The sequence below is a fragment of the Rhynchophorus ferrugineus genome, unplaced genomic scaffold, assembly GCF_030347505.1.
Source record: "Rhynchophorus ferrugineus isolate W39M unplaced genomic scaffold, kcgeb_rfMv2 rfM3, whole genome shotgun sequence".
Taxonomy (NCBI): Eukaryota; Metazoa; Arthropoda; class Insecta; order Coleoptera; family Curculionidae; genus Rhynchophorus; species Rhynchophorus ferrugineus.
Genome location: NW_027472582.1, coordinates 64372613 through 64395376, shown reverse-complemented (window position 1 = coordinate 64395376; position 22764 = coordinate 64372613). Strand labels below are relative to the sequence as shown.

Genomic DNA, 22764 nt, shown 5'->3' with positions numbered 1-22764 from the left:
TTCAAAATAATTAAGTTTGAAATTACTGGCACTTTTCAAACAACTTTTTAAACGGTACCAAAATTTTCATGTAGTATAATCACATTCACCTTCAATGTAATTTTATTGGACACATTTTGGTGTGTGTGATACAAGTGTGGGTGATATTTTCATGTTTTATTCTATTGTAATCCTATAAATAATAGAATAATAGTATAGATGAACACAAATGCTTTATATAAATAATTGTATACGTACCAGGTAAAAGTAATGTTAAGTCACACATACATCCTTAATCTAGCTATCTTTGGGTGTTTCTTCCCAGAAGAACTACGTCTGGTTTTTTGTTTTAACCTATACACTGGATACACAACACTTTTGAGGGTGAAGATACATTATATATTAGATATATTATATTTAGGACACAAAAATGCTGATTTTACATTATGTCAGACACACAAAAAATGGCGTCGTAAACAAACTGAAACAAACAATCCCGTTATAGAAATGAGCCAATCAAATGCTTTTGTAGGCCATTTCAAACGAACCAATCAAAAAAGTGGTCTAAGAGCCAACATAGAACGAACCACGCAAAATATTTCCTCGGTTTCGCCTATTTAAGTAGAACCTCTATATATATTCTATGGTATAAACGCTCAATTGACGACCGAGAACAGTTAAGAACAAATATCTGATATTTGCTTTAACCGGATCATAATGAACGCGAAACTGTTCAGGTAACAACCGTAGAAGGTTAGGCGAACATCCATTCGTAACATTATTATTAGATATGGCGAGTAAAAAATCGTCAATGTCAATTTGAATGTGCGGTTAATAGTAGCGAAAGCGAGACGGTGTATATATACTGATACTGTTATAAACGGCTCTTTATTCACGGCCAATTGGGCTTGAACTTCTTGAAAATAACTCGATAAATTCGGAGAAATATTCTACGAATTCCCGTGAAGATTAAAAGGGTCAAATATCGATGTTGTTACGGTCGATAAATGCGGTCAAGATATACGGAGATTATGAAGATGACATTTAAGCTATTATTATGTATATAAAAGAAAATATATAGTCTATTCAAAGCAGTAGTGACACAGGTGATCAATATGTGTCTGTCGAAAGTTGTAAATTCGTTTTACAGTCAGACAATATTTTCTTTCTCATTTTATTCTATTTAAAAAGAGATATAATGCTGTTGGAGAAATTCGAACATGTAACTGAAAGAGCCTGCAAAAGTTTGCCAGACGTCTGCAAAATTCTTCAAAATATTATAATTTCGGATTATAAACCGGCGAACGTTGTTTTAACGCTTTGTTTTAATATATTTCAAAACGCCATGGTTTTTATTGAAAATATGTTTTTGCGCATTGCAACTGCACTGAATATTAATACGGCCGCGGTCACTAAAATATCTCAAAAAATAAAAAACAATATAACCTTAAATTCACCAAAAAGGAACCGTGACTATGCGAAACAGGTGACGATTCAAGATCAGCTTATATACCGCTAACATATCAGAGATCAAATGTACGAAATAAAAACAGTTAGTAGGTTTTTCAATCGAGACATAATTTAATACAATTATTTTAGAGAAAATTGTTAGTCTGGAAAGTATCCATAAATAGCCAAAACATATACAGTTACTTGAGGGATGTAGGACATCCGTTCATATTCTGTTGGGTAATATAAGATTTAAGTAGTGTAAATATAACCCGCGAAGAGTAAAATTTTTAAAAACATACAACGAAATCAAGGAAGAATTATTATATCAATTTATATACAGAATAGTAGATTGGGTCACTCGTGGCAACACGATAATAAATCTAGTGTAAATAAAACAAAAGTTTATGGAAAAAGGTAAACATTGGAATAACTATGGATCAGGTTTTGTTAGTCATAACAATTATTAACAACATTAACATAACAGTTCTTCATGCTGGAAACAGGAATGGTTTAATTCCTGGTGTAGAATTGGTGTTTTCCTCTAATTCTAAAGGTGACTACCATGGAGAAATCAACCATAACTTGTTTTTGCAGTAGTTTGAAAATCAGCTTTTAAAGAACTTGGAGGAACCATCAGTTATTGTTATGTACAAAGCACCATATCATATCATAGTACATTGATGGAGAAAATCCCAACATGTGCATCAACAAAGGCTGCATTAAGGAATGGCTTAAAGTACATAAAATAAGTTTCGAGAAAACCATGTTAAGAATGAACTATTTCAAATTGTTACTCGGTAAATATATATGAAATATTTAATTGCATTTTATGTTACATAATTTACTTTATTAGAAATAAGCCTGAGAAAAGATACATAGTTGATCAGATTACTGAATGTTATGGCCACAGAGTATTACGTCTTCCTCCCTATTAATACAATTGAGTTGATACGGGGTATAGCAAAGAATTATTACAATAGATATTCAGGTCGAGAAGGATATTCAAACCAGAACTGTCTGCATTTATGGAATGAGGCATTGTAGAAAATAGCATCTTCGGTTTGTGTGAGCTCGATCAGACACATTGAAGAAGAAATTGACAAATGGTAGAATCTTGAGCAAGTTTTTGATAGATTTAAAATAAACAGCTTAATTATCTACTTGATTAGTGTTTCTGAAAGTGAGGGTGATTGAATAAAACCTTATGAATGTTGGTTTATGGTTCAATGTTGACTATTAACAAGACAAGGTGATGAAAGAGGAAACTACTAAAGGTCAGTACACAATTAATATACTTTGGTTGTAGGGAATTGTATTATACAGTGTGAAAGCTTTATGAGCATGTGTGTTATTCAGAATATACATGAACGTTTGGTTAACATGTATGAGGAGAGAAATTACACTAACTGTTTTGCAGATATGGCAAATGCATTGAGGAGAATGTAGTGATTAAATGTGGTTTTATCAAGAAAGATGTACGTAGGACTGAATAATATCAGAACTAAGGAAAAATATAGTAATATCGCAATGACTATACAAGGAAACATTGCATCAAAGGAAACAAGAACTAAGCATAATATAAAGCAACATAAATATGCTCTCTAGTGAAAGTAAAATACATTACTCAGATATACAATAGTTAATTAAATGGATTAGGCCTTCGGGGGATACCACTACATGAAAAATCACGCCTAAAACTCTACCTATACTAGTGTGGAAAAATGTTTAATGTCTATATAACAAAACAACTCTAACTTATAAATAATTGTGGCTGTCAAATTAATTGGAGTATTAAGTTTGACGATTATATATGCATTACTGTTTTGAATAGACTATACAATAAAAATCCATTATTCTCGAAAAGTTTTCAATTATTATTGACGACATCTGTAATAAAAATGCGTAACACGCATTTTCTTACAATAAGTTTAAAGGATCTTTTGGCAAATGATGCAACTAAACAAAGTGTTTTAATTTTAATAAAATGTCTGATGGTAAAATATGCTTCATAGTTATTATAAATCCATCAATAGTAAATCCCAGTCTCAGTATTATATACAGCTGATTATCTCCGCCACTTTGAACATATGCAACATTTGCATATTTATGTTTTGCGTTTATTATTATAAAGTATATATTACATTTAAGAAAAAGAACATACGTAAAAGAATCGGATAGTATAGTATATAGATTGTATGCAGACGCTACGTATAATTCTACGAGATTAAAAGTATACCGTAAAAAATTGATTGAAATGTTGCATGCCGATACAAATACCGCAACTAAAAACTTTGAAGTTCAAGGTTGGGTAGAATGTCTGTTCTTTTTCGTTTAATTAATAACAATTGTTATATATATATATATATATATATATATATAATGCTTTACGTATATATGCAATAATAGGAGACAAGCTTCAATATAAGAACTCCTGCTGGGACATGGTCGTAAATTTTCGTTTGTGATTGTTTAATATTTGTGATTGTCCTAGGTAAGAGTACAAAATCTGGCAAGAAAGATGATCCCAGTCACGCCTGTAACCAGGCTGGGTAAGACCGGATGTTTTCTGAGATGATTTCTAAGTTTGTCACTCGCCAGTCGGTAGGTTTAATGCCGAAGACCGTGGTTGAGGGCCCACGTTAAGCTATAGGCCTCATCCAGATAAACCCCTAGTTCGTAAAAGGAGACTTTAATATATTTATTTTGGAATTTATTAATTATTCATTAATTTAATTCATTTGATTTTTGAGATTTGTCTGTTTTGCAGATTCACTTTCATACCTTTTGACTGATTACTATATGAATAATTAATATTATTGTTACTAAAAATCTCAATAAGAGGCTTATATTTATACAGTTTTCTGATTTTTTATTATAAGTTTATAAAGGTGATCTATTCCGGGATAATCTGTTAACAATTCGGAAATCCTGGGAATAGATAAAATAAGTGAAACAGAATCATGCAATTGATGTTTTTAATTAGCTTTCGAATTCGAATTTCGAATGATATATTAGCTGGATATATGGTAAGATACTTGATGGGTGTATGTTAAATGTAGCAATGAACGAAGACTGAAATTATATTTAACGCAATGGAAGAAAGGCGCGACAGTTATTATAGTATGAAGAAAGAAAAGCTAAAGCAAAATGGTAAGAGGAATGATTAATGATGATTAATCAACTTAGGTCTAATCAAGTTATGTATTTTGTTAAGTATTTTAACGTTTAATATTATGTCAAATTGGAGAAGACACCTAGAGAAACTCATGAATCGGTCGGTAATGAACAGTCCTCAAGAGGCCAAGGAGAGATAGTTTATGCTCACTGGTGCGTATTAGTGTTACATTCGGCGCCTTTCCATAATGTGTTCTCCCTCGGTTAGATTTAACTGATTTAAGTGCATATACTAAAACGACAGTGCTGATGCTCTTGTCCCAGAAGGTATAATATTTAAGTAAAAAGCCATTCTAAAATGTGCAATACTTCATGGCTTTATGTTTTAGATTAAGTTTCATATAAGTAGCTGTGAAGAGAGAATTTTTATTCTTGAAGTAGAATTATTTTCCTACTACTCCGGGAGCATCAACTAGCATCACCATCAGAATTCATTCAGTTATCTGCTATGGAAACTATCAAGAAAAGAAGGCAGGTTGAGGTTGAATAACCTATCTTTACTACGAAAATAATCCAATTTGATTAATTTGATTGTGATATAATCGCTCTGAAATTGCTGAAACTATCCCTAGCCTTCAGACATTCGAAAATTGAGAAAAGTTTTGTTAAAACATGGCTAGTGGATTCTTAAAATTGGCATATTTTAAGGTTAAAGAAATACTCTCCATTCTTGTTTACTGGAATTTGGCTAGAATAATTATATACATTACATAACATTAGACTGTAGTGCCATCAAGGGCGGTTTAAACCGGGATCAAGCCGTGAACTATTCGAATTTATGAACATCCACTAGCCCAGTCTACTAAAATTTAAGCTCACAGTTCAGAATGTATCAAAGATAGACTGAAGTGTAAATACCAAAGCTTAAAAAGCACTCCATAACTTGAAGACCATGGATATTTGGGTAAAAACACTGTAATTCAGATACTACTACAGGTACAAATAATCTTGTAGTAATTATAAGTTACCCAAAGTGAGTCATGAAAACGGAAAACGCTTTGGTCATATTTTTTTCAGGAAGGAGGTGTTACCTCTAGAGCGATATTTCTTTGCAAGTGTTTATTTTGATGCACTGACAAGTGTGTTTGCATCCATATACAAAGCAACACTTATATAGATAACACCACCTCCTAATATTCTTTAAAATTTAAAATTAAAAAACTTAAAAAACAACTTTTGTTTTTCAAAACAATGCATTACGTTATAAGTCGACGTACGCGATGGTAAAATTGAACGAACTGTTCTTCGAATTGCTTTGCAAGCCATGTTGCTGCAAATCTAGCCCGCAGTAACTGCTGGGTATTTGCAGACCTCAAAGAAATATTCAAGGAAAATTTTAATTCAAATGATGAACTGGTGACTAAAGTTGAAGCTTATATTAAAGTAAAGGTCAACAACACCACAACAACTTGTTCATCCAAAAAGACCTTTAAAAAAAGAGGAGCGCTGGATCTATTGTTTCTCTTGCAAGACAGTAATTTTGATTAGTAATATTAAATTATACCTTAATAAAATTGTTTTAGTAGTTAGGCCTGAGTTTTATTCAGTCATGGGAACAAATTAAAGGAAAACGTGGAAAAAATATGATATACGTAATTATTTTATATATTAAAGTCTCCTTTTACCAACTTGGGTTTATCTGGACAGGACCTATGGCTTAACGTGGGCACCGAATTAAATTGATTGGTATGATTTTCTTTTGGACTTTTTTTTTCAATAACAAACAATTATAATACAAAAAATTATAATATTAAAAATGTACAAACAGGCCCCAGCAGGATGCACCAACTGATAGTTCGTATATATAATATTTTATTGAAATATGAAATTTGTTATAATGGATTTGCATAAATATTCAACGTTACAACAATTAAGAGAAGCATTAACCAATTTTAAATTATAACACAGCTGTGGCTGTAAAATGTGGAGTGACCCATTAAAAATTGTTTAAAATTTAGTACAACCTGGTAGCGTATAGTTAATTAGAAAAGTTCCCATGACACTCATAAAATAGCAGAGACAATAGAGAATATAAATAAATAAGGCAACAAAAAGTGATAAGCGAGACTGTTTTATTACTTTTTTATGTTGATTGTAAGACATCGCATTTTATGTCGCTGCCTCGTATTCCCAAATCTTTGGCCGTCCGGATCTTTTGTAAGCCTCCCCCTGGGCCTTTTTTGTTTCTCGCTTTTCCTTTCTCTTTTCTTTTTTCTTCTGTTCAACATAATGACACCGCCTGCGGGTATATTCTTAGCGAACGGGCTTTGTGCTTAGCAACGCGCTCATCAAGATACCATTTAAGCTTCGAGTGTGTGTGCGTGTGTTAGTAATTAATAAAAAGGTCGCCTTTATAACGACAGAGGATGAATAGTTTTCAGAAATATTTTAGTGAAATCTAATCGGTGTTATTATACGGGGTATTTAAATCGTAATTACGTTAAGAATAAATGATTGTTTATGCTTTTATTATTTCAAATTAATGATTGTTTTATCAAATAATGTATTATATATACGAAAACATCTTTTGTGGTTTTCTTTATCTTTTGCTTATGATATTTTAATACATTTAATTACTATTGGTTGAAACTAAAGGCTAAGCTAGAGCCAGAATTTTCAAGATGCACTATTTGGAACATTTAGGGCCTCTTTACATTTGGTTTAATATGATTGATTAACTTTCCTATATTAACTACTGGGGCATCGTCGTTATGTTAGTGATTGTTTAATATTTGTACAGCCAGGACCGTGGTTCGGAGCCCACGTTAAGTAGTAGGTCCGGTTCAGATAAACTCTAAGCCCTTCTAGACAACAAGGAGATTCTAAAATATATTTAAAAAATATAATATAAGATTTTTAACTCCTTCAACGAATTTCTTTTTTTTATATAAGTGTGTTAGCTAACGTTTTATTTTAGTAGTCTAATTTTTAGTATTAATTTTTTAGTTACAGCGAATTCGCAGGATTATAAATATTATCTAAAATTTTAAGCTACTTTTATGATTCTACAGTTATTTGATATCAATAATTTTCTCTTGCAGACTTGCTTGTAATAGTCAAATAACGTTTCTGGTTGCATATCTATTGTTATAATCAAAAATAATATTCTTTTGTTTATGAGACTATCATGGTTGCTTTTATCTAAACCATAATCCTTTGACCTCCAGTTACCACGCAGAAGGTTTAAATTAACTCGTTTTCTCCCAGAACACTGCTATTAAGTTGATATTACCTTAAAATAGCAATTTGTATGTTCTCGTCAGCTTTTAAGATTTTTATTATATTTTCAGATTACTACGTCGTGCAAGAAAGGTAAACCTAAAAATTACTGAGTATGTTTGTTTAGTAGGAATAACTTATTAGATGCTTCAAGAACATGTTTTTATTTCATAGAGTGAAGAGATAATTTGGGTATCAATCAATTTTCATATGGTAACATCTCTTATCTTTTCTCTGTAGAGTTTTTTCAAGTTTTTAATTGTATATCATGTTGTCCATGTCCATGATTGTACTTAATCAAACGTTGAGAGGGAAAATTGAGAAAGGAAAATCACGGCAGGCACGCTAGTAACCAGACTGGGTAAGACCGGATGTCTTCTGGGATGGAATCTTTCAAATATAATTTAAAAAAGATAAATATATAATTTCTAGGTATTTATAAGATTACAAAATATTTTTTACTGCAACAATTCCATGGCTGGATAACGTCACGTACCTAGGTCTCCACTTCGACAGAAAGGTTTGGGGATGGCAAATTTGCTATCTTCTCTGATCTGCCCTTCTAGCAGACTTCCCGTCTCCATCAAATGCTTACTTTATAAGATGTTAATTCGGTCTGCACTACTCTACGGATTTAATGTATACTTCAAGTTTGTTACACTCAACCAGGTGAAACGGCTTCAAGTTTTCCAAAATAAGCTCCTCAGGAGAATCTTAAACGCTCCATGGTTTGTCAGAAATAATCAAATTCACAGGGAAACTGGCACTCCAGAAATCAAGAACTTCATATCTAAATCCTTCCACAAACAACAACTCAGCTCAAGTTCTTCTGCAAACGATATTGTTCGCGAGCTGGTGGACATGATAGGAGTTTAGCACCTGGTCATCGCTAACCTCCCTTTTTTCAGGCTGAAACGACCCCATCCGTCGCTGAGTCATAACTTTTGCCTTCATACGACGGTATCCAGTCGTGCATTAACTCAAGTTCGCGAATCTATAGAGAGTTTCACTATCCGTTTTTTTTTGCCGGGTCCTCGTGTCCAATAATGGCTGCCCAATCAGCGGATGCCATATCCCAAAATTTAATGCAGCAGCAGTAGCGATCCACAGGGGTCAACTGTGAGGCGGTTTCGGTTTAGGATATTGGTAAGCCCAGAGGCAGTCCCACATAACCAGGTCCAACTTGTCAGTCCATGACAAGTATCCGTTTGATTTTAGACCAGAACAAAAAAAATATTTTTTAGTATTAAATATATTAATATTATTTTAATATTAAATATATAGTAAAAAATATTATTTATTAATAAGTGTTTAAGCCGTTGTCAATTTGTTTTTAAAGCAGTTTCAATCCATCGCGGAATAGATTTGTACATTGTTTGAACAGTTTTCAATGATTATTGTACCAAAACATCCGCCAACTGTTTCAATGATGTTAGAGATGGAAATCCACACCTCATTCTTTGCTCTAAAGCTTCCCATATGATTTAATTTTGTTGAGGCCTGGCGATTTTGCTAGGTAGGGAAGATGTTTGGATGATGCTTTTCAAACATTTTTGGCTGGGTATGAACGTATTATCTTATTGGAATATGACAGCGTTTAGCAGTAATATGTTAGTCATAGTAAGAACTTCCTCACTGAGGATGTCGATATACAACGTGGGGCAAAATTCCCCCTACGTCATTCAATAATTGAATTGTTGAACGAGTTGTGTGTGCTGTGGCTCCATCTTGCTGAAGCCACATGTCCTGTAGTCCTTGCTCTTCCACTTCAGGCACAAGAAAATTTCGAATCATGTCTTGGTACCGTTCAGCAGTAACAGTAATTGCTACACTTTGGTCATTTTCAAAAAAATAGGGACCAATGATGTTCCCAGCATGAATGCCACACCGTACAGTTGTTTTTAGTGGATGCAATGATGTTTCATGAATTAATTGAGGAGATTCTTTGCTCCCCAAAACCGATTGTTCTGTTTATTGATGTGGTCACTGAGAAGAAAATGGGTTTCATCGCTCATTATCAATTTGGACGAAAAATCTTCAATTTCCCCAGACAGCCTTAGGATTGTATTACTGTAATTTTGTACGGGAACATTTTCAAATTAGTTTTCAAAATTTGCCTTAAACTGCGTGCAGAAATGTGTAACTGGGAACCACGTCTCTGAATTGGTGTTTCTGGAAACTCTGCAACACTATCGCGCAGCAGAGGCATATTTTCAGCGTTACGGGACGTCCGTTATCTTCCAGAACGACGCCTGTCTGCTGTCGTACAGTACTGTCAAAAATTCGCATGTAAACGATAAATTGTGGTTTTGTGAGGCACTGGAGGATTAGGATATTATTGACGCAATTTCCGCTGAGTGACAATAATGGAACGATTATTTTCAATAAATATTGTCACTATTTTTGCTCGTTCTTGTGGCGCATCTATAATAAATCAAATCAATATAAATCAATCAAAATGGTAGCGAGATTTTTGCCTCAATTTATATTATCTCTTCTGCTGTAACAACTAACACAACTAGAACAGGCGATTAAAAATATTGACAGAATTATGGAAATTATCATCAATGAGAACACTGAGAATATATTTAGTAAAATGCTGCACCGCTGTGGAAACTTGCTTGAAACTTTCACCAGAGAAGTAACAAAAAGTGATCGATGAAAATCAGGAATGTATAGGAATATAATCGCTTTGATGAATATTTAAAAAAACGTAATGCCTTTTTCCCCCATTCATTATCATATAGATTCATTCATTGATGATGACCAATAAATATTGTTTAGATGTATTTTGTATATATCATATAACTTTCTAGACATAATTAGATAAAATAAGAAAAATAACCGAAACAGTAATACGTACAATTGTACCGTCAATTTTACAAAATGACTATGCAAAACTGTCAATCCCCAAGGCAACTGCAGACATATATCAGTCACCTTAATCAATATGAGGAATAAAATCGTTTTATAGACGGCATAAACTTGAGCAGCGCTAATATAAGAGAGCGTTAAATTGCAAAATAAATTGGTACATTTTTATTCAGCGTCAATGAATCCTCTGTCATAAACAGACATTTGAATACGTCCATAAATAAATAGGAAAGCTGACCTAATTGCGTTCGTGTATATAATGCTACTCGAGATAATTATGCAATTATTACAGAAACGATTCTTTGATGAATATTCTTGATTGTTAACAGTTAAACGGACACTTACAGAAATATTTCGAATCATAATAAAAATTTTTTTTTAAACACAAAAGCACATGAGAGACATATTACTACTAGTTATTATCTACAATTAACTAATAATTTTTCCTTCATAGTGTTTTTAAAGTTAAGAACTAAAACTAAGGCTAGAATATTTAGTTTTGTATAGTTTTTAAACACTGCATAGATTTCACCAATAACTATATTAGTTCAAAGGGTTTTTATCTCTTCAATCTCCGGATAAGTCCGTTAGGGATGCAGAAAAATATCGATGTATCACATTTTATATATTTATATCGATATATTTATCCAAAATAAATTAAACATAATTTTTGATAAACTTAATTTTCATCTTATGACCAATATTTCACTACTTTTATCTTCTATATTTTTATCTTCGATATATCGATATATGTATGGCTTTTTTTTACATATTGAAAACGATATTTCGATATTTTTCAAAATATCGATATATCGAAATATCGATATTTTTTTCGGTGCCCAACACTTCTAACGTCCAGTGTTTCACACTTCTGTTATCACTCAGTCTTTCTTGATCGTTTGTCGCATACATTTTAATTTTTTCGCTTACTGCTGATATCTCTAGAGCTTTGTGAATGTCCTCATCTCTAATGTACTATGGAGTGTTAATAATGCTGCGCGGAACTGGAAGGATTATGGTGAGAAATGCTAATGAAAATTGTATAGTTTGTGAAGAATAATAAACAAATTTTTGAATTCAATCCAATTCAAAATAACACTTGAATCATTTTTCACATATTTCGTTGCTTTCTTTAATTACATAAAATTTACGAAAAAGCTGTTGCTTAAAGATTAATATTCTATTACTAATGAACCAATTCTAGAAAACGGGAAAAGCTGTTAAAAATATTTATATGATATACGTTAATTATCAATTATCTTTACAATTAATGACTTGTACATGTGAGTAATAAAGGTAAACATGTTGGCAGACTTCTAGATATAAGATAACAATAAAATTCAAAATAATACACATATTATAATACATAGTGCTACCGCTTTTTCAGAATGACTAAACAGAAACCAGTACTACCAGTACAGCAGACAGCGGACATATATCAGTAATTTTGATCGGTGTAAAATACTATAGTTTAATAATGAATGCTTTAATTGAAGAATAAAAAAATGTAGCTCTTATTGCTGCGATATTAAGTTGTTAATAAATCATTTGCTTAAATATATAAACTGATATTCTTCAAAAGTAAAAATGTTCAAATTTGTCCCATTATCTGGCAGACAGTTTTGTCGATTAAAGGCTACTGTTTCAAAAGAATTCTAAACCTCTCAACATATTCTTGTGATTGCTTCATAGAAAAGTAAGATCGGAAGTAGTCAAATCTGGTAAATAGGACGGGTTCTTCATTCTTCAAGCGTTTCGGTATTTAACAACATATAGTCAAACATTATTGCAAAGAAATAAAAACCAAGAAAATAAAGAGAGCAAACTCATAAAAAAACCTTATATATGTTGCATCCAAAAGTAACAATACTTATTGAGAAAAAGAAAGTTTATCTAGTGAACTCTTTGGAGTTAAACAGCGATGGAAAAGCTATGTTATGAAAAAATGCTATCAAACTGCAACAATATTGAATCAAATATTATACTGTGAACTAAGCATGGCTTCCCGCGCCACCTCTCATGAATATTAAGAATTATAAAATACCGTAGTTAATAATAGTTTTTTCAAGCGCAACCGTTGATTCCTAGACTCTTTTGTATCAATTAATCAAAATGAATTTATATGTTAATCCATATAATGCTACCGTCAATTTCTCACAATGACTATACAGAAAATAAGTAGTACCCCCTGTGGTAATCCGGACATTTATCAGTCACTTCGATCATCGAACAGTATTATATCATTTTATTGTATTTAGTTTCTATTCGTAGAATATAACCTTACATAATATAATATTGTGGATTAATCCATTTTCTGTTTGGAACATATGGTCTAAAGTTTCTTGAAGCCTTTTTATATCCTCTTCAAATAACGTAACTTCTTCTTAAATAATTTATTTTATTTCCGATTTATATTAATATAAAATGAAATCATCTGTTGTAAAATTACTGCTATATGTAACTATCGGTCCTATTTATTATTTGTATCTATTGTGCATTATAATTCTCGTAATAATAAAAAATCTATTTTCTAAAAACGTGGTGCTATTGAAAATATTTTTGGAAGTTGCCACTAATCAAATATTACTCTAATCTATATCTAGCTGCTTTTATTATTAGTATAATTTTTATTTTTCTAACTATTATGTTAACATTATTGTATTATTCTGATTACGTTGTTTGATCGTTAAAAAATTGAAATATTACCAAAATATATTGTACATGTTTGTTGAAATCAAAATGTAAATTGTATCTATATATATTATCTGTCGAAGTTATGGTAGAGCATTTATGCTTGCATCTCTCAATAAAAAAACTGTATGTTAATTTACAAATTGTTCAATATACAAATATTTTATATGCTAGTGGACCTATTTCAGTTAGTATCTATTATAGATTGCAATAAATAGCTGCAATAGAATAGAAGTAAAAATAAGATTTCATAGAAAAAGAATCCTTAATATATTATAGCTATAATAGTTGATAAATGATTGCGAATCCTGCGGGCTAAATGAAGCAGAATTTTGAACCTATACCTGCAAAACAAAATAATAATATTGCAATTTTTAAACTTTATAAACAACCTTTCCAAAACATAACAAAACAATAAAGCAGTTGAAAGAACGAATCCAAAACAAACAACTTTTTGAGGAATACGTCAACTGAGAAACTAGAAATTGAAAGAAACAAACTTAAGATACACTTATTAAGCTTATAGTAAACAAGCACAAACAAAATAAAAATCTGAAAAATTAATCACTAAAAAATGTATTTAAGTCCTTCCCGTCTGAATTAGCTACAGATGAAGAAATTAAGGAAACTAGAGAAATAATAATAAGAGAAATTAACCTTAAAAAAGTTATTGAATATGATCTAATAACCGGAAAAATTCCACAAGAATTATACAGTTAATAACATTTACATTTAATGTAAAATCACGAATAAGATAATTTCCTAACATTTTTTAAAAATATATTTTAATGTATCCTCTGAACCACGGTCCTCAGCATTAAGCTTACCGACTGTCGAGTGACCAACCTTAGAAATCATCCCAGAAGACATCCGGTCTTACCCAGCCTGGTTACAGCGTGACTGGGATCATTTTCCTTGTCGGATTTTACACTCTTGTCTAGGATAATCAGAAATTTTAAACAATCACAAACACAATTTTACGACCATGCCCCAGCAGGATTCGGTCCCGCATCTATCGCAACAGTAGGAGGACCGTCCTATCGCCTTTACCATTGCGCCACCAAGCCGGCTCCTAACATTTTGGTATTGACTGAAATTATTATGATTCTCTAGCCCGAAGAACTCTCATCTCCTAGTAGCCTATGAACTTATTACATATTATCTGCTAAAGTTTTTGAGAAACCGTAAGTTTTTAAAAACGTACGTAAAAACGTTACAATTTACTTAAAGGTTTACTTATGTACTGTTACTGTATGTAACTAAAAATAGAAATATTATTCCAGATTATTAATACTTGAAAACCCACTAAATCAAGACTTACATGCTAAATAATATTGTTCGACTACGTCATTGCTGGATGTATCTCAAGCTTTTGGCAAAATGTGGCCTATAGAGATATAGATGAATATTCTATTGCAGATATTAAGTTCACATTGTTCACATTATGCAGTTTATTATAAAATACGACGAAGAACACCCTGAACTATATCCATTATATTCAGTTGCGTAAGACAATATACTTTGCCCAATATCTCCTAGCAGTATAGCTGAACTATAGATCCCAAAAATCACTACTGATTATAAAATACACACATTTGTTAAACGAAAAGAACTTGGACTTAAACTAAATCAAATATACTGATTTGGAGGACGCAAGTCGAAGTTTTCCTTAGGTATCAAGATATTGCTATCAATGTAGAAATCAACAATAGTAGTTTTGTAGTTTTTGTAGATTCGTAGTTGTCGGTTAAAAATGAGTACGATTTAACCTACCAAGGGAACATAATTTAATGTTTAATACAAATATTAGAGATATACTGATTATATATTAATAGGTTTAATATAATTTTATTAGTTAACAAAATTCAATAGTACCGTGTATTAAATGACATTTTATCAGTTGCCTTAATGACTTGCATTTTAATCATGAATAAATATTGATGTCTTACAGTTAGAGGACGTAAAGTTGTAAAATTGTTTAGTAGTACTTTTCAACAATGCTCAACGTGTATTTGCTAAATGAGATTTATCCGTTTACTCGATTAATGTCATAAACTTTCTACAGAAATTACTCAACTCGCGGTACGCGCACTATAATTATTTTAACATTTAGTTCGTTGCATCTACCTCTGTGAGCTTAATGGAAATTTACGAAATGAATATGCATGCTGGTGCATTATCGTAGGTTGAACACAATGGACCCATAACGAGTCAGGGAACAGTTAATGTTTGATGGATGGTGTAATTAGTCCGAAGGCTGTTAAGACACGTAAAAAATGATATTCGGACGTTTCAACTTCGAAATACTCCTTTGTTTATATGCAAACAGATTTTATCTTAATGAGGAATATTATTTATCTTAAAATCCAAATATTATTGCTATATCGAAAATGTTAACTTATATTTTTAAATGTTTTATAATATTAAGATATTGTATTAATTAATGAAAAATAGCAATTATTGAATAAGTACCAATACCGAAGTATCTGTATAAAAAACAAATAGTAAAAAATAGATGTAGTAAGCTAGAATACTGGAAAAGTCTTCAAGATAATAATATTGTACAGTAGCCTAGCTCATATTTCTTATTATATAACCAAATAAATTAGTAGAATAAAGTTATCAAAATATAAAATAATAAAGCTATTTTAATTTATTCAAATAATAATAAAAGCCTTAATGTAATTCAAATAACGAATAAGAACAATTTGCTCATCTTACAGATTAATCCCAAATGCCAAACCCGATCAAAAGTTTGTGAGACATCCAGGAATATTGCAGGGCAGTATTTCTTTTCCTCAAACGCTCTTTCAATAGCCGCAGTTACTCTGTGCACTTGATCGATTATTGAATGATGATTTCGAAAACCAAACTGGAAATCTGGTATTGTTATCAAATGTTTAACACGTTTAAATATCAGTTTCTCAAATAGCTTTGATATTGCAGATAGTAGCAAAATAATAGGTCTGTAAGATTCGATTTGTTCTGCAGGTTTGTCAGGTATTTAATGAATGAAAATTAATTTTTAACGAAAGTGAATTGATTGAAACCCGCGGCTATCGCAACAGTAGGAGGACCGTCATATCGCATTTACCACTACGCCACCAAGCCGGATTTTTTTAATTTTTAATAGGAACTCCTTAATTTATTATCATTTATTTTTTGAAGTTGGTTCAATTTTTTTGTTAAAAATATTTTATTTTTCTCTTTTTAGTTTTAGATATTTTCTGAATAATTCTGCTACCCAGCCTAGGGGATTTGATACATTTTCTAACTAACCTAGAACAACAAAAAATTATTTTCCGAGTAGGGAATCGAACCCTCCGGGTGGGACCTAAACGCTTTAACTATTACGTCATAAAAGCAAATGTCTATGATATTTCTAGGAGGTTTTGTACGCTATAGTTAATAATTAAAAAGCAAACTGAATGGCTTGTGAACTGAACGCCTTTCGAGTTTCCATCAGATCAGTTCAACAATAATATTATACACAAATATCTGATTATTTTAGATAAAAAATATGAGAAAATTTTGTACGCGCCTTTGAAACTTTAGCGTATTCCTCGATTTCCCCATTCTCTCCAACATATCCAGATTTGGATCCAATGGGACTACCCTGCAAGTGCACTCTTTTGAATAAAAAATTTTGAAAATCGGTCCACAAATGACGGAAAAATCAGCGAACATACATTATATATATACAGCTAAGCATAGAACCTTCTCATTTTTTGAAGTCTGTTAACAAAAATCAAAAACATTTTCGGAAAATCAAAATCAAAAAATTCTATTAAAAGCATCCAAATTACTAGTTGAGTATTATATTATATTGAAAAAATTGAAGAATATTTTTACGAAAACAAAAATCAATGAATGTGAAGTTAATAATATATGATGCATTCAAATAATAATTAATCATTTAATGCCAATACATTCTTATATAATTTATCGTGGATATAATAGCTCTTTGGTGTAACTCAACAGGAACTAATTTAATTAGCAAGAGAGAAAATAAATATAAAAACCATGTAGATAGTTTTATTTTCTATGAAATTACAGCATTTTGTCGTGGTTCATTAAAATGTACCGTTATTTATTAAAGCATGTATTCATAATTATAATTTATCCATTTGTATATTGACAGATCGGCGTTAAATAAAATATAAGTAAATAGCCATTAATTATGCGTAAACTGAGCTCTATTTTATCTTGTTTATTAATATACAGTTATATAAATTAAAATAATTGAAATATCTATTGAGATACAATATTTGTATAAAACTAAAGAATTTGATTAAAAAGCTTTAAGAAAAATGTTTTATATATAAAATTTACCTTTTAAGTATAAACATCAAGCATTATGTTTAAAAATGTATTAATAGTTATTAATAAACAATTCTAGACAAATTTAATGATGACAGTTGATAATGTATGATATTAATTAATATTAAATGGAAAAAAATAGCAATTTGATAATGTACTCACCTCTTGTGCGATAGCCAGCAATTGGTCCCTCCTCTGTAAAATAAGGAAGGTAAATTATAAATAGTATATTATTCTATATTTAGTTTCTAATTATAGATTAACAATGATTAATATTCATTTTTGTATAATGCATATATTCCCGATGATTTGATTTCAAAGAAAAATGTCTTGTTCCTCACTATAATATAACAGATCAATTGAAAAGTCCCCGGCCTACCATAGTAAAACAAATTTTTTTGGCAAAATATTTTTTTTTATTCAACATAATTCCCTTCACGGGTGATAAACTGATTACAGCGAACCTTCAACATTTCGATACCATTTTTATAGTACGGTTTGTCCTTTGCTACAAAATAGGCCTCAGTTTCGGCGATCACCTCTATACTCAAAGATAATTTCTTCCCAGCGAACATTCTCTTGATATCCGGCAACAGCAAATAGTCGCTGGGGGCCAGATCTGAAAAATACAGTGGATGAGGAAGCAATTCGAAGCCAAATTCATGGATTTTTGCCATCGTTTTCACTGACATGTGACACGGTGCATTGTCTTGGTGAAGAAGCACTTTCTTTTTCTTCAAATGCGGCCGTTTCTACGGAGATTTCGTAGTTCAAATGGTTCAATAACGCTATGTATTAGTTGCTGCTGATAATCCTTCCTTTTTCAAGGTAGTCAATGAAAATTATTCCATGAGCATCCCAAAATACAGACGCCATAACCTTGCCAGCCGACTGTTGCGTTTTTCCACATTTTGAAGCGGGTTTATCGTGTGCAGTCCACTCGAATGTCTGTCGATTGGACTTTGGAGTGAAATAATGGAGCCATGTTTCATCCATTGTCACATGTTAACGCAAAAACTCAGGTTTATTACGCTTGATCATCTTCAAACACTGCTCCGAATCAACTTGTCGTTGTTTTTGGTCAAAAGTGAGCTCGCGCGGAACCCTCTTTGCACAGAGCTTTCTCATACCTCGAAATATTCGTGAATGATATGATGTACACGTTCAGTTGACTTTTTGTTTCAACTGTATTTTTTACGTTCAAATAGCAAAATTTTATCAACACGTGAAATTCCGTTTTATCTATTTTTTCACAATAACCAAAGTTGCTTCACTCAAAATGCTATAATTCACAAACTAATAATCCGAAAGTTGTCAAATTAATATACGCATCTTTTGATGGTTAGGGCTAACTAAAAAGCATATGAATTTAATTCTAGTAGGGCCATCTATGTGTCAGGCCGGGGACTTTTCAATTAAACTCTTAGTATCATTCATTGTTTCATTAAGAATGTCAAATTTTGTCTTGTCTTGGTGACATCCATTGTGATATAACACATTTATAGATACTGATGTGAATTTACTTATTATTATTTTTATCATGAAAAAAGAAAATTTTCCACTGGCCATAAAAAAGTATTGGAAAGTATAGGAAGAAAACATTACAAAAATCATTATTGTTGTCTATCCATTAACCACTTGTATGCCTTTAAAATCAACTGAGGTTATTCAAAAGCAGCGAAAATTAATGATGATCCAATCAATTGGAGAATTAGGCGAGGTAAATGGTGTTTGTTGGTTTGTATTGCAATGTTTCGAGTGGATGAAGAAGAATCTGTCAAGCTCTTTAGTGATTTTGAAGTATTGGTAAGTTTGAAGCAATATCAAAGTGAATATGTTTTTTTGTACAGACTCACAATATATGTTGTCATATAGGTAGAAGGGGCAACATATACAGGGCGATGTTCAAAGGGGTGAGAGTTAAAGTTATAGGGAGGAATTGATTATCTGAGTAATAAAGCTTTAATAATTAAAGTAATAATTAAAGTAATAATACTTTAACATGAGAAAATATAGTTACATGTTGCAACATTCCTAGATATATGCAATGAATATAATTAAATGAGTTACATTTACAATAGATTGCGAATGTAAAGCTATAATTTTGAGGAAAAAACTCTACAAAAAACCTCGGTATGCACAGTATGGGGTAAAATTGAAATACTGGATCGGTTTACTCAAAAAACTATTTAAAAAGTACTGGGTATGTGAAAATTAGTTACATATTTAATACATATAGTTAAAAATTTAATAGAAGCTTTATACATTATACGGAAAATATTGAATAAAGATGTACTCACCCTCTTTTCAAGTTCAAACACACGTTTCAGCTTTTGTATTATCTGAAATAAATAAAAAATGGGTATAAGACAAAGCACATTTTATATTTTATTACTATAATTTCATTTTTAGACAATAATTAGTTTTATAAATTTAGTACGACTATGCGTGATTATAATAAATAATTAAGTGTATACATACCGTATAATTAGATATCTTCTGTTGCAACTGAAAAATAAAAAATAATTAAAGAATTACATAAAAATAATTTTAAGTATAATATTAGAAATGTATTAATAATATTAATATTAAATTAATGGAAATTTAAATAATTTTATTGTGATAAAATCCACAAATGTGTTTTTAACAAACATAAGGGAAATAGCATTTGAATAGCTTGTTAATTTCTCTGGGCAAAATTATTAAAAGCATAAAAGAATGTAAAATAATTCTTACCCCCATTACTCTCTCAGCATAAGTCTGAAAATATAAATTAAAATTATTATAATATACATTTTATATGGTTTATATATATATATATATATATATATATATATATATATATATTTTTTTTTTAAATAAATTTATAATGCAGCTTCGTTAAATATTATATTTATGGTTATGTGGAAAGAATAAGACGAAATTGACAAATGATGAAGTTAAATTGAAAATTAACAGCTTAGTTATTCGAAAGTAATAATGATAAAATGAAACTTTCTGAATGTGAGTTTATGATTCAATGCTGACAACCAAGATAAGCTGATATCAGTGGAAACAACAAAAGGCAAATATAAAATTAATTTACAATAACTGCAGGAAATTGTATTGTAGAGTGTGAAAGATTTGTGTGTGTAATTGTTCAGAATATGTACGAGCATTTAGCTAATATATATGAGGACAGAATGAACTCTTTTGCAGGTATGGCAAATGCATTAGGGAGTATTGCAGTGATTACACCTAGTTTTATTAAGAAAAATGTATATAGAACACACGAATGAGGTAAAAAAATGCACCTAGAAGTCTACCTCATAAATATAAATCATACCTCATCATAAATATAATAAAACACAACCCTAACCTTCAAACTATTATAACTGTATAATTAATTGTAGCTTAATAATAAGTTCTTCGATAATATATGAAATTAGATGTAATATAATGTTAAATATATTATATTTGATAATTTCTTTTTGTTTTATTATTTTACTTAGATTAGAATTTCGTTATGTCAGCATTGCAACATTGCGACGTTTTTACGTCATGAATATAGATGATGCGAGTTAACTGTTTAATTGAACGAACTGCTACTACTACTACTATTACTACTTACACTTCCGGGTATGTCCACGATTTTCTGAAATATAAATTAAATTAAATATTATTATTAACTCTTAGTTATATTACTAAGAGACTGTAATTTAATTTTATAAGATTTTCAATATATGACGCAAAAAATAATTGAAATAATTGTTACATTATAGCATAAATAAGTAATAACTAAAAGCGACGACATTGATTAATAGTAACACAAAAATGTTTAATAATAAAATGTAAGATACGCTAAAAATCTGTATTAATTTACAGTCCTTATATTAGTATTTAACACAAATTTTTCACTGGAGAAGTAACAGCAGAAACTGTTTCTGTGATTCTTACCTTTCGACTAGTGGACGGCTGGTTGTTCAGGAAACAAAAAAATAAATATATTAAAATCATAAATAAATATACACCTCATGCAGAGCATCACTGATGCAGAAACAGCACAAGTCCATGTTTTAAGTAATGTTTAAATCAATAGTAGCAAATTTTATTAAGTTATATGTGTAGTGTAAATAGAATGGATTATATGTGTGGTAATGAACTTAATGAAGTATTGCTTTAAAAATTATTTATTTCAAAAATATTATATATAAGTACAACAAAGCAAAGAAATAAAAGAAACGAGAATAGAGCCGGAGGTAATACAAAAAATATATCATAACAGTTTGCCTTTTTCCATAAAAAGACTCACTATAATAGAAAAGAAGTCATTATAGCTGATACGCTCATATAATATATACATATTTAAAACTACAACTATTTGTTTTAGCTCTGTCGAGAAAATTTCGATCATTTGGCTTATGCTGTTTCTATCAAAAGTGGCCAACAAATAATAAAGAAGTCTGGCAATTATGAATCTCAAAAAGTTCTAGTTAGAATAAATGCAAATGTTTAAGCATTTTTAATTATTAATTCAAGAACAGATTGTGGCTTCAGTGGTTTAAGAAATTAACAAAATGTTACGCAAGCATTTCCTTCTATAAGAACATGGCTCAGGAAGAAGAACAACGTTAGTACGAAATCAAGTATTACGTGTATGATGTTAACAAGTTTGAAGTATTTTATATGTACTGCTTGAGATCTAAACACCAAAGCTGTTTGAGAAATAAGGCTATTGGATTAAAATGGAATAATCAGCGCATAACTGAAGAAGAGACATACACTCGTATATGGTAATGTTTTTTATGCTGTTGTGTTTCATAGTTGTTACAGATTACATCAGAGGAAGCTTCGATAATTTTTAAAAATATGTTTATGTAATATAAAATTCTGTTTTTGTCTTTACATAAATAAAAACCTATTGAAACTACCTGTTGAAGTTGAAACTCTCTGAAGTTCTCTGGGGCTCGAGTGATGATTTTAATATCAATTATGCTAAATAGGCTTACTTCCAACCATGTTACCACCGTGCGTCTGAATCACTAGAGCGGCAGAGGTATTAAAGTAATAATAACT

General features: G+C 30.7%; 1 protein-coding gene across 2 annotated transcripts in view; it reads right to left on the bottom strand.

Moving 5' to 3' along the window:
* The window catches only part of LOC143192959 (uncharacterized), a 474490-nt gene that overhangs the window by 190395 nt on the left and 261331 nt on the right, over positions 1–22764 (bottom strand). For both annotated transcript variants that reach the window (XM_076398837.1, XM_076398838.1), the window contains exons 17-22: positions 21646–21663; positions 21320–21343; positions 20446–20469; positions 20191–20217; positions 20010–20051; positions 17872–17904 (exon numbers count right to left, since the gene is read on the bottom strand). In XM_076398837.1, the coding sequence (XP_076254952.1) occupies positions 17872–17904; positions 20010–20051; positions 20191–20217; positions 20446–20469; positions 21320–21343; positions 21646–21663 (168 nt within the window). The remainder of the gene's footprint in view (positions 1–17871; positions 17905–20009; positions 20052–20190; positions 20218–20445; positions 20470–21319; positions 21344–21645; positions 21664–22764) is intronic.